Consider the following 18,152-nt stretch of genomic DNA (forward strand, 5'->3'; position numbering starts at 1 on the left):
TGAGCTATTTCAAATCCTCAAAGATGATGCTGTGAAAGTGCAGCATTCAATATGTCAGCAAATTTGGAAAACTCAGCAGTGGCCACAGGACTAGAAAAGGTCAGTTTTCATCCCAATCCCAAAGAAAGGCAATGCCAAAGAATGCTCAAACTACTGCACAATTGCACTCATCTCACACACTAGTAAAGTAATGCTTAAAATTCTCCAAGCCAGGCTTCAGCAATACATGAACCATGAACTTCCAGATGTTCAAGCTGGTTTTAGAAAAGGCAGAGGAACCAGAGATCAAATTGCCAACATCCGCTAGATCATCGATAAAGCAAGAGAGTGCCAGAAAAACATCTATTTCTGCTTTATTGTCTATGCCAAAGCCTTTGATTGTGTGGATCACAATAAACTGGAAAATTCTGAAAGAGATGGGAATACCAGACCATCTGACCTGTCTCTTGAGAAACCTGTATGCAGGTCAGGAAGCAACAGTTAGAACTGGACATGGAACAATAGACTGGTTCCAAAGAGGAAAAGGAGTACGTCAAGGCTGTATATTGTCACCCTGCTTATTTAACTTATATGCAGAGTACATCATGAGAAACCCTGGGCTGGAAGAAGCACAAGCTGGAACCAAGATTGCTGGAAGAAATATCAATCACCTTAGATATGCAGATGACACCACCCTTATGCCAGAAAGTGAAGAGGAACTAAAGAGCCACTTCATGAAAGTGAAAGAGGAGAGTGAAAAAGTTGGCTTAAAGCTCAACATTCAGAAAACTAAGATCATGGCATCTATTCCCATCACTTCATGGCAAATAGATGGGGAAACAGTGAGAGACTTTACTTTGGGGGGCTCCAAAATCACTGCAGATGGTGCAACCATGAAATTAAGAGATGCTTACTCCTTGGAAGGAAAGTTATGACCCAACTAGACAGCATATTAAAAAGCAGAGACGTTACTTTGCCAACAAAGGTCCATCTAGTCAAGGCTATGGTTTTTCCAGTGGTCAGGTATGGATGTGAGAGTTGGACTATAAAGAAAGCTGAGCACCGAAGAATTGATGCTTTTGAACTGTGGTGTTGGAGAATACTCTTGAGAGTGCCTTGGACTGCAAGGAGACCCAACCAATCCATCCTAAAGGAGATCAGTCCTAGGTGTTCATTGGAAGGTCTGATGTTGAAGCTGAAACTCCAATACTTTGGCACCTGATGTGAAGAGCTGAGTCATTTGAAAAGACCCTGATGCTGGGTAAGATTGTGGCCAGGTGGAGAAGGGGATGACAGAGGATGACATGGTTGGATGGCATCATCGATTCAATGGACATGAATTTGGATGGGCTCTGGGAGTTGGTGTTGGAAGGCACCTGGCATCCTGCAGCTCATAGGGTCGCAATGAGTCGGACACGACTGAGCAACTGAACTGAACTGAACTGAACTCAAAGAAAGTCCAAAGATAAGGGAAGCCACCCCCATCCTTCAAGGCTTGGCTTCTGGACCATATTTCCCAACACCTCATACTACTTCCCTCTGCAAACTTATTCCCTGCATAAACTATAAGGCAGTACATGTTTAATTTGTGATGCATCTGCTCTTGATTAGATATGAAACGGGAGAAATACACACAACTCTAATTAAAAATTTTACCTCTAAAAACAGAAAATTTAAAACACTCTCAGCTAGGAAGGGGGCTTCCATGGTGGCTCAGCTGATAAAAAACCTGCCTGCCAACATAGGAGATGGAAGAGATATGTGCTCAACCCTTGGGTCAGGAAGATCTCATGAAGTTCACAGGGTTGCAAAGAGTTGGACATGACTGAGCACACATGCACACAGCTAAGAAGGTAAAAAAAGAAGCCAAAACTACAGATTTTCAGAAGCCTAGGAGGGTATACAAAAACTTATATAAATAATGTTTATAAAATATATGAATACAATCCAAATAAAATGAAGATGAAAAATTGCACTGAGCTAAGTCTTGACCTCAGGGTCCTTTGTGAAATGTTTTACTTCATTACAAAAACCGGAATAGGATAATTAAATACTTCAATCCATTATTACGCCATTATTTTGATTTATTCATATTAGAATCTCTGTGGTTTTGTTTATATAGAAGACATATTTGCCCAAAGAGAAGAAACTTTGGAATAATAAAAACAAAGTTTTATGTTAATGATTCATAAAATTCTTTCTCTGTGGCAAGCACTGAGTTCAGGCTCTGCCCTGGGCCCTTTACAGATGCACTATATTCAATATTTACAATGCTCCCATGAGTTATCTATTATTCCTACTATGTAGACTGGGAAATGAAAACTTAGCAAAGTTACATATCTCAGAAGATACGAAACAGAATTTCAACACAATCGTGTACATTAGCCACATGACATTGTTGTCATTTATTAATTTTATGATAATTGTGAAAGACTATTCATGTCAATCGCAAATAAACATCTAATAATGCTTCTTTGTTGAAAATAATTACATGACTGTCTAGACTAGCAGTTCTGAATATTGATGTGGAAATCATTTCAATACTACCAACAGTAGTGATTGCTCTCATGAAATATCCCTCAACAATCACTCCTGTGTTCTCTGTGTACCAGGAACTACTGAAGCACTGGGAATTCAACACTAACAGAGAAAGCTGAAGTTTATAGTCTCAACCAACATCCTGGTGGACACACAGCGATACAGCCATGAAACACATAAAACCATTCTTTTTTTTTGGCTGCACCAGGTCTTAGTTGTAGCACTCAGGATCTTCGATTTTCATTGCAGCATGAGGGATCCTTTTTAGTTGAGGCATGTGGGATCTAACCAGGGATGGGACCTGGGGCCTCTGCATTGGGAGCATTGAGTCCTAGCCACTGTACCACCAGGAAAGCCCCAACAAAACCATTCTAAGTGCCAAGAAGCAAAGACCCACAATATTGTGAAGGTGAATATAGAGGAATAACAACTTGAGCTAAATGTGTTCACAAAATATCACTCTGAAAAGATAATGTTCAAGTTGTTTAGGAAGGCAGAGAATACAATCACAAATTCCTAATGAAGGATCCAGCTTCAAGAAGAAGTCTAATGAAGCCAGTGAACAGTCTGCAAAGGAGAGAGTGATACAAGCTAATTTTGGAGAGAGAGGCAGGGGGTCAGATCATGCAAGGTCCTGGAGGTCATGGTAGGGCATATTCAGACTTTATTATAATAAAGTCACTGGAAGGTTTTAATCAGAGGACTCAGAGGAGTTACAAGATCCAATTTGGAAAAGAAAGTTAAAACAACCTATCAGAAAAGACATTACTATGTACACAATATATAAATATATGCTTATATATGCCATATGCCATGTATGTGTGAATATATATATATATATGTATATGTATATGTATACATATGTTATGTGCATAAATGACAAACAGGATCTATCTATTTGCCTACACTTCTACTTCAAATAGATTTCTCAAAGTCAAATGCTTAAAAACTGATGCTAAATAAGATGACTGTGCCTTCAGGCAGGAGGAATACAATTCTGTAATTCTAGTAATTCTGATTTCATTTTATTCTTCCTCTCTAAATGACAGGTTTCTTTTTGGTAACTGACATTGAAATGTAGAACCTGCAAAATCAGCCATTTATTATTCCAAGTCACTAGAAGGAATATCTTCTCTTACTAAGTTACACATGTGTCATTTCTTTCCCAGAATAATTGGGATATGATTGCATATGATAGTTTCCATCATGTGAAAGGGATGCATAAAGTTGTCTCTCATCCTCTTGATGATTCACTTTAGACTGAGCCATCACTCCAAAGGCTCCTCTGTGGACCAGGAGGAACCATGGTGACTATTTTCACTGACCTGGGGAAGCAAGAATTTTTTGTCAACTATTCATCATGGCTTCTTATATTTCTAGTGTAAGGAGAAATTGTAATAATAGTAGATGGTAGATTTTTTAAGTCACTTATTGTCAAAATAAAAACTAACATGACTACTTTTTACCACACACATGCTCTGAGAAAAAACAGATTCCTTGTCTATGAAATAAAATCTAGAACCACCAGTTTTAGGGTGCACAGTCAAGACAGATATAGTCTTTCATGTGTACTTTTATCTACGAATATAATGTGTAACTTTAGGTAAAATGGACATGAAAAATGGACAGAAAAATTACATTTACTTTGAGTGGCAAAGAAGGTATTATAATTTTCTGATCTCCATTTTCTGATTTCCATTTCTCAAGAGTATATGTACAGATTAAGGTCATAACATAAGGCCAAATGCAATATTTCCTGAAAGTATTATTATTCCTTGATTTTATAAACCATTTATAGCCAAAGTAGTATGCTTAGTTTGTTTGTGAAATTTTAAATACCTTTGTTTAAGTATATCACATTTTATTTATAGAACCTATAAAAGTACTAAGGAAAAAGGAACAATATATGGGTTGTCACACTACAATAGAGAATGGACAAAGTAACTTATTGGACACTTCAGTCAATAAGAAGCACTAGAACCCTGTTGGCATAAATATGCAATAAAATGCCAGTCAACTTGTGTTTTCAAACTTAATTTTTTATTTGACTTGATGAAATAAAAGTTGGCCCTATGCTATAAGATAGGGACTGAACTTGAACTTAATAAACAAACAATGACAAAAACTGAACAGGTTAGTGTCTTCCTAACATAAGTGAATATTTTATATATGGCACACATGTGCTTGCAAACCACTGAGAGCTCACACTTGAATAACAGAGGCCATGGCACTACTTACTGAGAATATCTGTTACTGTGCTGTGTGTTTTGCTTAGTCACTCAGTCGTGTCCGACTCTCTGAGACCCCATGGACTGTAGCCTGCCAGACTCCTCTGTCCATGGGGATTCTTTAGGCAAGAATATTGGAGTAGGTTGCCATGCCCTCCTTCAGAGGCTCTTCCCAACCCAGGGATTGAACCCAGGTCTCCCAGATTGTGGGTGGATTCTTTATTGTCTTAGTCATTAGGGAAGCCCAAGAATACTGGAGTGGGTAACCTATCCCTTCTCCAGGGGATCTTACCAACCCAGGAATCAAACCGGGGTCTTCTGCATTGCAGGTGGACTCTTTATCAGCTGAGCTATGCGGGAAGCCCTATTTGTTATTACTAGTGTTTTATTTTCTACACTGTGAACCCTTTCACATGCTCTCAAGAAATCACCTACTTTGAAAAAAGTCACAAAAGGGAAAGTAAATTTTTTTTAAGCTATAGAAAAGTCACAAAAGTTTTTTCTGTATTTTTGTAAACACATTTGGTGAACAGAAATGTATTAATAAGCAAGCAATAAATGTTTATTAGTAGAAAATCATTTTCTTGCTACCCCTCCTCCAACTAAATACATTTTGAATACAGCCATAAAGAATACTATTTTGAAAAATCTTCAGATTATTTGCTTTCACAAGTCATAGCAGGGTGAATCTGAGGAGATGGGAGAAGTATGAAGATCAGGGAATTCCAGGCCTAAAAAGGTATTCAAGATCACCCAATTTAACCACTTCTTTCCAGAGGGGAAATAACCAAGACCAAAAGGATGCTAAGAATATGTTCCAATCTAAATTTAGTATTTTGTATGACCCTGATCTCAACTACTGAATTAGTAACTATTGTGTGTTAATGTTAGTTGCTCAGTCATGTCTGACTCTTTGAGACCCTGTGAACTGTAGCCCACCAAGTTCCTCTGTCCAAGGAGTTTTCCAGGAAAGAATACTGGAGTGGGTTGCCATTCCCTCCACCAAAATTAGTAACTATACTTCTGTATTTTTCCCAATACTTGTTCTGAGGTTTACAGTATGCATCTTTAGATTATCACAGTCTACATTCACAAAATATTACACATTTTCACATTTGGTCTGAGAAATTTAAAACAGTATATTTTCATTGTCTCCTTGCTGGCCTTTGTGCTGCTTTTGTCATATAATTTATCTAATTCTTCCACTAGATTACAAAATCTTGTTTAGCAAAAGTCGTTGATTATCCATCTTTGTATTCCTGTATGTAGTACAGTACTCAGTATCTAGTTGGTAGCCAATTGATTTATATTACATATTATATCTGATAATAATATAAAGATATGAAGTTCGGAAATGAGGGATCAGCAGAGCATTTAATTACGTAGTCTCTTATTTTTTGTTAGTATCATTAGTATGTGATTACACTCACAATGTTTAATTGGAGATACAGAATCATACACTTAAGAAATGTGCTACTAAACAGAATTCTTTCAAAAACAGTAGAATTTTTCTAGGACATGTGCTAACTAGAAATCTTTTCATCTGAAACCACAGAGTCATCTTCTAATTTCAAGACACAGGAGATTTTTGGAACATCAGAAATAACATTTCAACTAAATGGAAAGGGGGATGGATGATTTAGTTGGTAAAATTCCCAGCAATAAGACTTGGAAACTAACACATTTATCTCCGACATTAGGCAAAAACTGGTAATTTGGCAACAAGGAAAGACTTCAGCAAAACTGTGTTTTTTTTCCCAGTCACTTTCTGTTGTCCTTCTCCCCTGCAGCCCAACTAAACTTCTCACATGAGGCATAACCCCTCTCATGCAAATGTACCTCTCATTCAAGTTGCAAAACTCATATTCATATACCTATTTTTTTTTGTTTAAGAATTTCTCAACTACTTGAGAAAGTTTCTCACTACCTGACAACCAAGAGCCTACTAAAATATTACCTGGTAATGGCTTAAACTATATTTGAAGTTCTATAAAATATTATTGAAGGAACAAAAATGAATCATTCCCCAATGGTTAAATTTTAGTCATTGATGTCACAATTCCCAAAGTATGTCTGGAAACAGAAAACTAGTCACTTAGAACTTGCAGAGTTCACTACACATAACTTGGCGTTGCATGTCACAGTAATAAATGCACATATAACTTTTGAATCCATTCATGTTCTAGTATTATTCTAAAATACATATCTATTGGCAGAAGTTCTTCAATAACTCTTTTCTAACAAATTACAGGGGAGCCTGGCATTCTGCAGTCCATAAGATTGCAGAGTCGGACATGACTTGATGACTGCACAACAATTATTGTCATTAGAAAATTATTCTGCTTCTACAACGAACTTGCCAGGGAGAAGGGGAGAGGTAGTCCTCCACCAGATTAAGGATTATCTAAGTTTGTATTTCATATTGAATAAAAATGGAGAAGCATTTTTAATTGCACAGTATTATTAAAATCTGTGAATTTCAATGCTTGTGATTCAGTGCCGATCAGTTGGAAGGAATTGCCCTGAACATTTATCCGTATCATGAGATTTTTTTCACACAGTGGAGAACTGCTTCCCATACTAAAAAGAGTGCAGCCTTCACGAAATTAGTTGGTTCCCCAAACATTTCGATTAGATATTATTAGTGAGTTAACAACTCTTGGATTCTCAGTCTATCTATATTAGATTCTACACACTATCACAATCCAAATTCCCCCCTTACACTCTGGTATGATGTCAAATATTGAGGAAGACAGGAATTTCTTTTTTTTTTTCAGAGAGTCTGTGAAAAAAAGAGTAAAATAATTTGACTATCTAATTATATAGTACATTACTACTCTTTTTACACTTTCAGTTTTAGACTTTACAAAGCATTTTCACATGAATTTTCATTTTGATTATTAAAACAACTATATGACCTAAGTAGAAGCTGTCATCCTCATTTTTTTCCCATGATATAAAAGTGTCTAGAAATGACTTGTGCAAGGTAATCTTGATTTTCATTTCAATTCAGCTGAATTTCTTTTGTTTCATATGTTTACCCAGTTCATATCCCACACCAGTAACAACAGAAAAAGCAGCACATTGAAATAATCAGCATATCATTGCAAATATTCCCACTGATGACCAGTCTTGATGATGATGATGTGAAGTCGCTCAATCGTGTCCCGACTCTTTGCGACCCCATGGACTGTAGCCTACCAGGTTCCTCCGTCCATTGGATTTTCCAGGCAAGAATACTGGAGTGGGCTGCTGTTTCCTTCTCCAGGGGATCTTCCCAACCCAGGGATAGAAGCCGGGTCTCCAGCATTGCAGGCAGACGTTTTACCGTCTGAGCTACCAGGGAAGCATCACCAACCTTAATGGAAACCATTTTGATTCCACCACTCCTGACAGATAAGATTATCTCAAAATAGCTAGTATTTTCTTTCTTCACAGCTGCTTTAAATAATATGAATCCTGGGACTAGTTTCTAGAATCCTTGCTCATTGTCTACTTTCACTTTAAGATGTAATAAGAAAAAGATTTTGTCTCTTTTTTTTTTTAATATGGCCTAAATGGCAGACTTAACTCAAAATAGCCACCAGAATTATATAACCAACCAAATGTATTTCCCTTTCACACTAAGACATGACTTTTCTAACACAAAATCTAAAGTGCATACATCAGCAAGATAGAAAAGTCAAAGTAGGTCTTGCTCATCCATTGCTCAGTACAATTCAAGGGCTCTAATTTTATTTATTCTGGAGCTTTCATAACACAGTAATAATATGTTATAAAGCTGACTTTCTGTGACAATTTCTCATATATTTAAATACTATGGTTTGTCCAATGAAATCTGAATCAACTACTATTTTGACATAATCAAGCATAACTTTGTTTTCTAAAATATTTCAAAATAATAAAAAACACTTTGACATTGTATCTGACTAAAGTAAAAGATTGACTTGTCAGAATCTGACAATAAAAAGCACATGTTTTCCATCTATGAGTAATTACATTTAACATTCCCTTTAGAGATCAGCTTAGTTTCACCTCATTATTTGTAACAACAAAATATTCTTGGGTTTCACTGTACCATTTTCCAATTATGTCATGTCTCTTCACATCTCCCCTTTTGTAGATATGTGCATCACAGAATACAAGGCTAAGCAAAGTGACCTGTTCGGCTAAGATCATTACCCAGATAATTAAAGTAACACAATCCACAGCAAGGTGTTTCTATGAAACACTCTGGCAGTTGAACTAGAATTCAAGTTTAAAACAGAATCACATTACAAATTTTGGATCCACTACTCAGGAAACAACCGCACTCTAACAGCACCCAGATGAGTCTAAAATAGCAGCAGAAGTAATACGTGCTGTGTCGCCATATACAGTGAAACAGAAAACTGAGACAGTTCTCCAGAAATTCTGGAGAAATGAAAGGCTAAATGTGCTTTGTCCTAAATTAGCCTGATTCATTTACTGCTGCAAATCTTTACTAGGTATATATTGGAAAGAAATAATGCATAATAGTATTTATAGTGCTTCCAATACTTGGGAAAGCAGTAAGCACACTACTAAACTCTCTGTTGAAATTTTACTTATTTTAAACTAGCGGGGACTTTTATGATAGCAATAATGCACATTTCTATAAACCTTAGAGTTTCTAAGTATGTTCAACAGTAACATCTCATTTGAACCTCAAAGCCCTTCTGAGAGACTGAGCGTAAAATCATTTTTACCCCCATAAATGACGAGCTAGATTGAATTCATCCATGATTTCTCAATTCTCTTGGAATATTTCCCAGGCCTATCCCATTTGGAAGGACATATACTTTCAAGCTGGGTTTTCAAAGTGGCCAATTTTATCATGATGCCTTATTTAATTTAGAGCTTCTCCTCTACCCTCTATCACACTCTCATAGCACATCTTCAGTTTTGTTTTTCTTCTATACTATAAAAATCTCCAATTTTAGATTTAAGACACTCTACTGGTTTTCTTATGTTTGTTTACATTTGCTGATTTGAAATTCCCTTGAGGTCATAATTTAACTCATTTAGTAAGTACTCTTGTGCCCCATTATTTTCCAGACATGAAACCAGCAGCCAAAAACACATGAAGTCTATGGCTTCTGCCCTTCTGGAGTTTAATATATAGTTGGGAAGGCAGATTTTAAGAGAAATTACAAAGGTGAAGAATGTTACAAAGCAAAAAGCATGGGGGTGTGCCAGCACATTACAGATGGAACTAACGCTACCTGAAAGATTCACTAATTCCACCCTAGGATATCTTAAGTTAAAGCCAAAGTCAAAGAAACAAAATGTGATGGATGAATTGGGGTTGGCCAAAGGAACAAAGTTCCAGAAAAAGTGAACAACACTTGTAAAGGCCTTGAAAAAGCATATATGACAAACATAAATATGTTCAGTCTAGTTAAAAATTAATGAGAAAGTAGTTTTCCGGGCTGATGTGGGAAAGACTCAGATTTCAAAGGACCTTGAATTATGGAATTTGTCCTTATGACAATGAAATGTCATAGAAATACTTTCAGCAGGTGGATGATATAGTAACATTTGCTCTTCAAAAATATCACTTTTGAGGCCCCTGGAGGCCAAGCAAGAGAGAATTTTTAAACCTAGTAATGACTCTACTATGAAAATGCAAATGAGAAATCACTTATGTTGGCTTGGACTAGGATGGTGACAGAGAGGACTGAGTAAAGGAATGTTAGAATTCGGACCACATTCCAAGAAGCAGAACCAGTAGAACTGGTTACTGTTAACTATGGAGACTGAAAGCAGAGAAGTCAAGGATATCTCTTGGATTTCTGAACTGAGTAACAAGAAACGAGAGAAGGAGGAGACCTGAAGCAGAAATGGACATACTGAGCTTGAGGAGCTCATGAGATATTTTTATAGCAATGTCATGTAAATTTTGAAGTTTAGGGATACCTAATTTGGAAGTTTGGGTTACAAGTCTAGTTATCAATATATAGCAATGGGAGTGTATAAACACATGCAAAACGGGAACACAGATTGGGCAATGATGGGGCATTAAGAAATTCTGATATTTTAATCTTAAAATAGGACCCTGGACATTTCAAAATTGATCTTATATTTTAGCATTAAATTAATATTTCCATGTCAAAAGCATCAGTATTATACATATTAGCTTCAGGGTTATAGCCAAAAAGCATTCATAAAAGTATATATCTTACCCCTAACACACACACATATACATACACCAACACATACTTGGTCAACTTTTTTTAATTGTCTAGACTTAATAATACTGCCTATCCAAACAGAACTCATCACACGGTACTTTAGAACTCCAGAGGATCTGCTAAAATATCTTCTTAAAAAATATACGGTAATATTGAATACAATTCTCTTGAAATAAAGAATTATTTTTAGAGAACAAACAAACTCTTTCTTTAACCTGAGGAGAAAGTATAAATACAGAGAAATCATCTTTACATATGTGAATATCCACTGCCATGCATTTTATCCAAACATAGATAGACAAGCAATTAGGTGATTCTAAGAGAGTATAAACGAATAGTTTCAAGAGAAGACAGTTTGGGTATTTCCAAATATAGAACCCTGAAGTAAAACAACCAATAGAGGACACCTAGTGGTCTTCAGCAGAATCAATATCTGCCTGCAAAAAATATTTGTCAACTCACACAAACACAATAATATTTTTGTTAGTTGATACACTAATCTGAGAAAGATGACATAATGAATCTCATATTTATAAATATTATAGGCATACATCAATTTAAATATTTCAAAGAATTTCCATGTATCTCATTTCCTAAGATTAAAATACTAGAATTTAAGGTTGTAGGCATAAGTAAGTCACTTTGAGTATTTCTCCCTAGAATAAATAGAAAATAGAAGGTACAATCTGAATAAACATTCATAAGTGCTAATTTTGTGCATAAGATCCATTTTATACCACCATGTTCTGGTGGTATGAAATAAAAATCTCAAGTATAATTGTATCAATAATAAAATTATATAAATATACTGTTAATATATTATTATATTAATGATTATTAACTATATCAAATATTAATACTTAAATTGTAGAACACTACAACTCATATAAGCTCTTATCATATTTTATTTGATATAAATATTTCAATGGCAAGAATACTCAGCAAAGATAAACCTCCTTTTAACTATCTAAAAAGCATCCTGCCTGATGCTGGCTATATATAAAAAATGCAACTGTGTGATAAATCTCTCTCTTAACTGATATTATTAGCTCTATCCTCAGTTGTCTCCAATCCTCTTCACTCTGCACCATTTTAAAATGCAAACTCCCTGCCTCTAAAGCCTCAATGACACCTTACTGGTTGAGTCAGTCCTCAGCACAAATTCCTGCCTATACCTCCAAACTCACTGCCTTTGCAAGCCAGATTCTGGAGATGCCGAACTATACCGGCTGCTTGCGCTTCATGTCTCACTGACTGCACTCCTCTGTCCCATGTTTCTCATCTTGGTAATCCAGGTTCCAGCTTCAAAACTCAGTTTTGAGTATGCCTGAAGCTTTCTTCTGCAAAAAAAAAAAAAGCTGTATTGTTCACTCCCTCTTTTATGCCATCACTTTCCACACCATCTGTGATTATTTTCTCACATGTCTGTTTTTCCTACAGAGCTGGGTATGCTTTGTATTCTCATGTGTAGCATCTGCATATAGAAGCACTCAGTATATGCTTGGGAGGGAAGAATTAATTTTCCTCTGCAATTATTTAATGGATTTTGACCATGGAGGACTGCCATGTGTTCAGCGGATAGGTATGCCTGGACAACTGATTGTGTTTAGAACTCTGGACTACGGTACAAGGAGATTCAAAAAGTTGACACTGATGTTCCCTACAGACGTTTACGTCCAGGTAAAGAAAAGAAATGCATACAGGAGAATTCACAACGAGACTATGAGCATGAACAAATGCAAGCAGACATAGTAGAACTGTTCAAAGTAAAAGTACTGACCATTATAGCATAGTCCCTCAATATAGAATATTTTCAGAGGTGTTTGAGCATTAAATGAATAATGGAAAAGGAAGGCTTTCCAAACCTGAGCTGTGGCACATGCAAAATTAGCAGATGCAGAAAAAAAAAATCCATTCTCTGCCAGAAGCATTATAAAACTAAAAATCAAACAGAAAAGAGCTGTTTGGTGCAAATAGGAAGTGACAGTGGTGAGATGGGGAAATGGTTCGCTGAGAGCCTTGAAGGCAAGCAAAGAAACACAGATCTGATACCACAAACAGGGAGCCTCCCTAGATTGTAGCAGAGGGAAGGCTTATCAAAACAATGGTGTTTGCTTATGGCAAGTCTTAGAATTCTATGTGCTTTCTAAAAAATGGAAGTAGTTATAATATGCATGGTATAATTATAAATAGGCAACTTATAACAAGAGTTAGTTTCTAATCTACACCAATTAGAACCCTAAAATTAAGGAAAGACAGAAACTGCAGTCTGTATTAGCTCCCTGTGGAATACATTTCCTTATTAATGCTCTGTTATTAAACATAATTTGTACACCTATCTGCCTCTAAGCCAATGTAAAAATCTAATACTGATTGCTATAAGAGCACTGCAACATTCCAGACACATTATTCATCTGAAATTTCTATAGACATACCTGAAAATCAGAACCACATCCCTCTTTCTTACCTCAAAATAGGCATGTTGCTTGTGATAAGTCTAAAATCTATACCCAAATGGTTGAGAGGATAGTAAATGAGGAATAAAAAATAAAATATTATAGGTATGTATTCCAAAGCCATAGGAGTTTCATGTGTTTACCATACCTGTATTATACTGCCTATGAAGAATTTCTACTTTCTATGATATTGAATCCTACAAACAGATAACCATATTTCTCTTTTCAACTATTGTTTCCAAAATATCTAATAATTTCAAGGATCATCTGCCTTTGATAAAACAACAGGGATCAGCAGCTGTAACATTCAAGGTTCCTGGAACTTTTCACCCTTATTAACCAAATAATCTCCTATTTACTAAGCTCTTAATCTAGCCTTTATCCCTTCAGTGGCTGCTGATTGTCAAAATTGTTAATAACATTCCATTTAATTTCTGAGGATTTCCTCACCATATGTCTCTTTCAGGAGGATCACAGAGAATGGAATCTTTCGGTGATAGGTTGCAAATCAGCACTCTGGACTGGGTCACTGACTTCACTTGAAATACAACAATAACAACAACAATGCTGAATTAAAGGGATTTTTTTTTAAGTCAAAATACAAAACAGATTTTCTGGATATTAAAGGAAAAGGAATTTTCTGACCTGATTTATCTAAACAATCACCCCAGATCTTCACCTCACATGGCCACACATATAAAGTTTCAGTGCAGTGTCAGAGAGCTTTAATTTTGCATCCTAAAGCCATTGATCTTATCACTGCTTCTGGAAGACAACTCCCCATGCTCCCTAACACCATGTTTCACAAATTAGTTGGCCAAATCAGCTCTTTTCCTTCAATATTAGCCACTGTGTTCAAGTTTAGCAGGCTTAGTAACATAAGGGCTACAATTTGACATTTCTCTAGTTCATTCACAATATTTCTTGAATTTATCTGGCTTTGGCACTTCTTGTTGTTTTTCAGTTGAACTAATTCAGACCAGGGGAAAAAAAATTTTTCATTGAAGATGGAAGCAGTTCCCTATAGAAGGCAGCCGCTTTCCTTGGGGATGATTCATTTAGAACTGTGGCAGCTTCCAGACTTCACACATTACTTCCCCAAATTTGCTGAATTTAGCATGAGCCAGCTTGGTACTAAAACGCTCAGAACTCAAAGACATGTGGGTGAACCCACAACTTCCTCTGCACTCTTATTCCAAATGCTCACAGAGAAACCTGATTACTTGTTGTGTTTCTACTTGTAAACACATCCTGGTGGCATTTATAAAACTTAGGTAGAGATATACTAATTTGGAACCATTCACATTTTTGGTGACTTTGGTTTCAATCATGAAGGTAATGCAATCATGAAATAATAAATCCGTAATAAATTTGGGGTTAATTACTACTGTTTTTTCCTCTAACAGTATTATAAACAGATATTAAATATCCATGATATATGTGATATTATATGGGGGTATCATATAATCAAGAAACCATTTTTCATGAAGTGAACTTATGGTTCATTTACTATTAATGTCATTTATTTATAAGTAAGATTATGCCAACTCACAACTCTAGCCTGAATGGGTTTGGTTACCAAATGTCTGCAATGGCATATTAAATTTCATTTTACAGTGATGATGGCAATGAGCCAATGCTCCTGAATTCTATCATGGCATCTGTAAAACACCATCGAGTTACACACACCTAAGTGCCTCTGACCGCTGCCAGGAACCAGAGGACAACAGTGTCCAGGAGCATGCTCTTCTGTGACTACGTAGCCTGCCATTTTATCTGATAGAATGCCATCTGTTCATCCTTCTGCCATTCTCTAGGGTAACTGGGTTCAAACTACAAGACACTGAAAATAGTCACATTGTCCATTGTATTTCTAATTGTCTCGGTATTTACATCAGTGACTTTTCTTCTGACAGGCTACTCATTAAAATAATTTTATGACCATGTTTTCAGTTCAGTTCAGTTCAGTTCAGTCGCTCAGTCGTGGCAAATATTCAAATCATACATTGCTTGGACCATAAAGCTCAGTTAAGAAAAGTTTCCCACATATTTTATTATACATATAAAATGGTATAATATTAAATCATTTATCACTAAAAGAATATATATTATAATGAGAAGCTACATAGTTTTGTGATTAAGAGCTTGGGATCTGGAGTCAGGTTGCCAAGGTCAGAATCCCAGTTCTATCTACTACTCTGTGAATCTGGGCAAGTTAGGAAGCTTGGATGAACTAATCCATGTAAAGAATCAAATATATTACTTGACATATAATAAGCCATCAATAAATATTAGCTATTTTATCAATAATTACCTTGCTTTGATATTAACATTAGCATAATAATGTTTGAGAACCAAACATTTATTACATGTTAGATGGAATGTGCTACATAGAGATACATTACAAGATGCATCCAGTTTCTCAAATGTACTTCATCAGATTTTAAATATAATTCGTATCCATATTTTAAGAATGATCCATTTTTATGCATTTTAGCAGTGTCTTATACTGAATTTTATTGCTGCATGTCATTTCCTGAAATCCTAGGAACCAAAATGCCATCAATGAGCGCACACAAAACACTGCTACAGTCTCACAGAAAGCAGAGCTATTGTTCACAGAAGTTTTCATTTTATGACTTGTTAAACCTAAATTCCAAAATATAATTCATCCTAAAAAGCATTTCTGTAGCTAGTAAAGTGGTGATTAATCCCTAGTCAGTGTATTGTTTTCTTTAGTGCAGGTTTAGTCACTCTGGAGGCCTTTTTGACCCTTATTTTTATGCAGACAACTAAGTTCAGGTTATAATTAATTTTTAAGGTGTGTTTAGAAGGAAAAGAAAGTCAAAAAGCTAATATGCAGACTCTGAAATTGGGGACTTAACCTCCTTTGCTTGGTGATGGTACATTTACTCAGTTTCCAAAGCCCTTTCAGCTCCCACCCAGTTTCTAAGCCCTTTCAAGTCCCACCTACTGCCTAAGAACAATGGATGCCCTATTCAGCAAAACACTGGCCAGATTCACTGTTTTTATTCACTGTATTATTTGTATTTTCTATGTAATAATTTCCCTTCAGACTATGCTGCTTTTCAGTATTATGAAATGATCTAGTACAGAGAATCTACAATAAATAACTATAACACAAAGAATAACAAAGAGAAAAAATTATTACACCAAAATGTTTTTATATATACAAGTTGGAAATAATCAAAAGAATCTTTTTTCTTCAAGCATGATTATCTGAAATTTCAATATGAGGAAATATATCCCACATTATTTCACAGAACTAATGATACAAACTAGCAATCAGATCCTACAATTTTGTCAAAGATGGCACTTGATGTGTTAGATAGAATAAATTAATATTACATAGTAGATAAAAACAACCTCCCACAGTGAAGGAGCAGTTGCACTGGTTAAGATAAAAATTTGCTGATTAAAGTAGATTTGCTTTTGAAAAGACTGAATTGGCATAAGACAATTGCCTTACAATTGCTAATTTTTTTCACATTACTCAAATTCAATTTTCGACCATATCTTTTAAAGTTGCAAATGTATCACTTATGTACCAAAAGGAAAAAAAATGAAATTTTTCTTTTTGAACTTCGTAAAACTCATTATACATAGCATAGCTGCTCATTTTAAAACCACTATAGTTTAAAATCTCATGATATAAAAGCTTTATATAAAGGAAAAGATATGTCTTACCTCTTCCCACTGATGTATGTATCTAATTAACCTTGAAAGTCGTAATAAACGCAAGAGACTGAGAATTTTTGTAAACCTCACAATGCGAAGTGCCCTGGCTGTCTTGTAAACTTCCGAATCCATTCCTTTTTCTACAATGAGAAAGATATAATCCACTGGGATTGATGAGATGAAGTCAACCACAAACCAGCTTTTTAAATAATTCATCTTGATCACTTTAGGGTCCAGGATGATTTCAGAACTGTCTTCATTGACAGTCCCAGTCCTGAAATTCATGATCAAGTCCAAAAGGAAAACTGTATCTGAAGCCACATTGAAAATAATCCATGGTGTTGTTGTCTGTTCTGTAAAGAATGTGATTCCAACTGGTATGATGACCAGATTTCCAACCATCATTATAAGCATTATTAAATCCCAATAAAACCTACAATAAATAAAAGAAATCAGATTTTAAGAGGTAGACAATAATCAGTCCCCACCCCCCACCATAAAAATTATTACGGTCAGACATGACTGGCACAAGCACAAAGTTAAACAAATGAACAAACTGCTCGTTTTGTAAATAACATAGCTCTTTCAATGGCCATAAAGCTAAATCTAAGTAAAATAAATATATTCCCAAAGCAAGGCAGTGTGACTACAGAATTCTAAAAATTATTTGAGATAAAGTGTTATAGAAATAAGTTCATGAACACCCATACCCCCATTTATCTGATAAAGAAGTAAAAATAAACTCCCTTTATAGTTACAATATGGATGAAAACAGGGAGATCTATATTATAAAGAACTACTTTAAAGAAGACTCTTTGGAGGTGCTTTGAGTATTTTATATTTAAAATTTTCAATCATAGATTAGAATAAACAGTAATAAATAGGGCAAATAAAAACTATTGATACTGCAAATTTATAACTACAGATTAGGTCAGTTACAAATTCTAAAACTGCCACAGCTTCATAGCACTCCAAATATTTATGCTCTATTCTTCTTAATTTGAACAGAGAAAACATTATTAATTCTGTTCTGACGCTGA

The 18,152-nt window shown here is 35.5% G+C and overlaps 1 protein-coding gene across 1 annotated transcript in view; it reads right to left on the reverse strand.

Moving 5' to 3' along the window:
• The window catches only part of HCN1 (hyperpolarization activated cyclic nucleotide gated potassium channel 1), a 435,287-nt gene that overhangs the window by 367,288 nt on the left and 49,847 nt on the right, over positions 1-18,152 (reverse strand). Inside the window, exon 2 of the mRNA XM_081521338.1 lies at positions 17,122-17,545. Coding sequence (XP_081377464.1) covers positions 17,122-17,545 — 424 coding nt within the window. The remainder of the gene's footprint in view (positions 1-17,121; positions 17,546-18,152) is intronic.

Source organism: Giraffa tippelskirchi, chromosome 8 (genome assembly GCF_054371585.1).
Source record: "Giraffa tippelskirchi isolate mGirTip1 chromosome 8, T2T-mGirTip1v1.2.pri, whole genome shotgun sequence".
In the NCBI taxonomy this organism is placed as follows: Eukaryota; Metazoa; Chordata; class Mammalia; order Artiodactyla; family Giraffidae; genus Giraffa; species Giraffa tippelskirchi.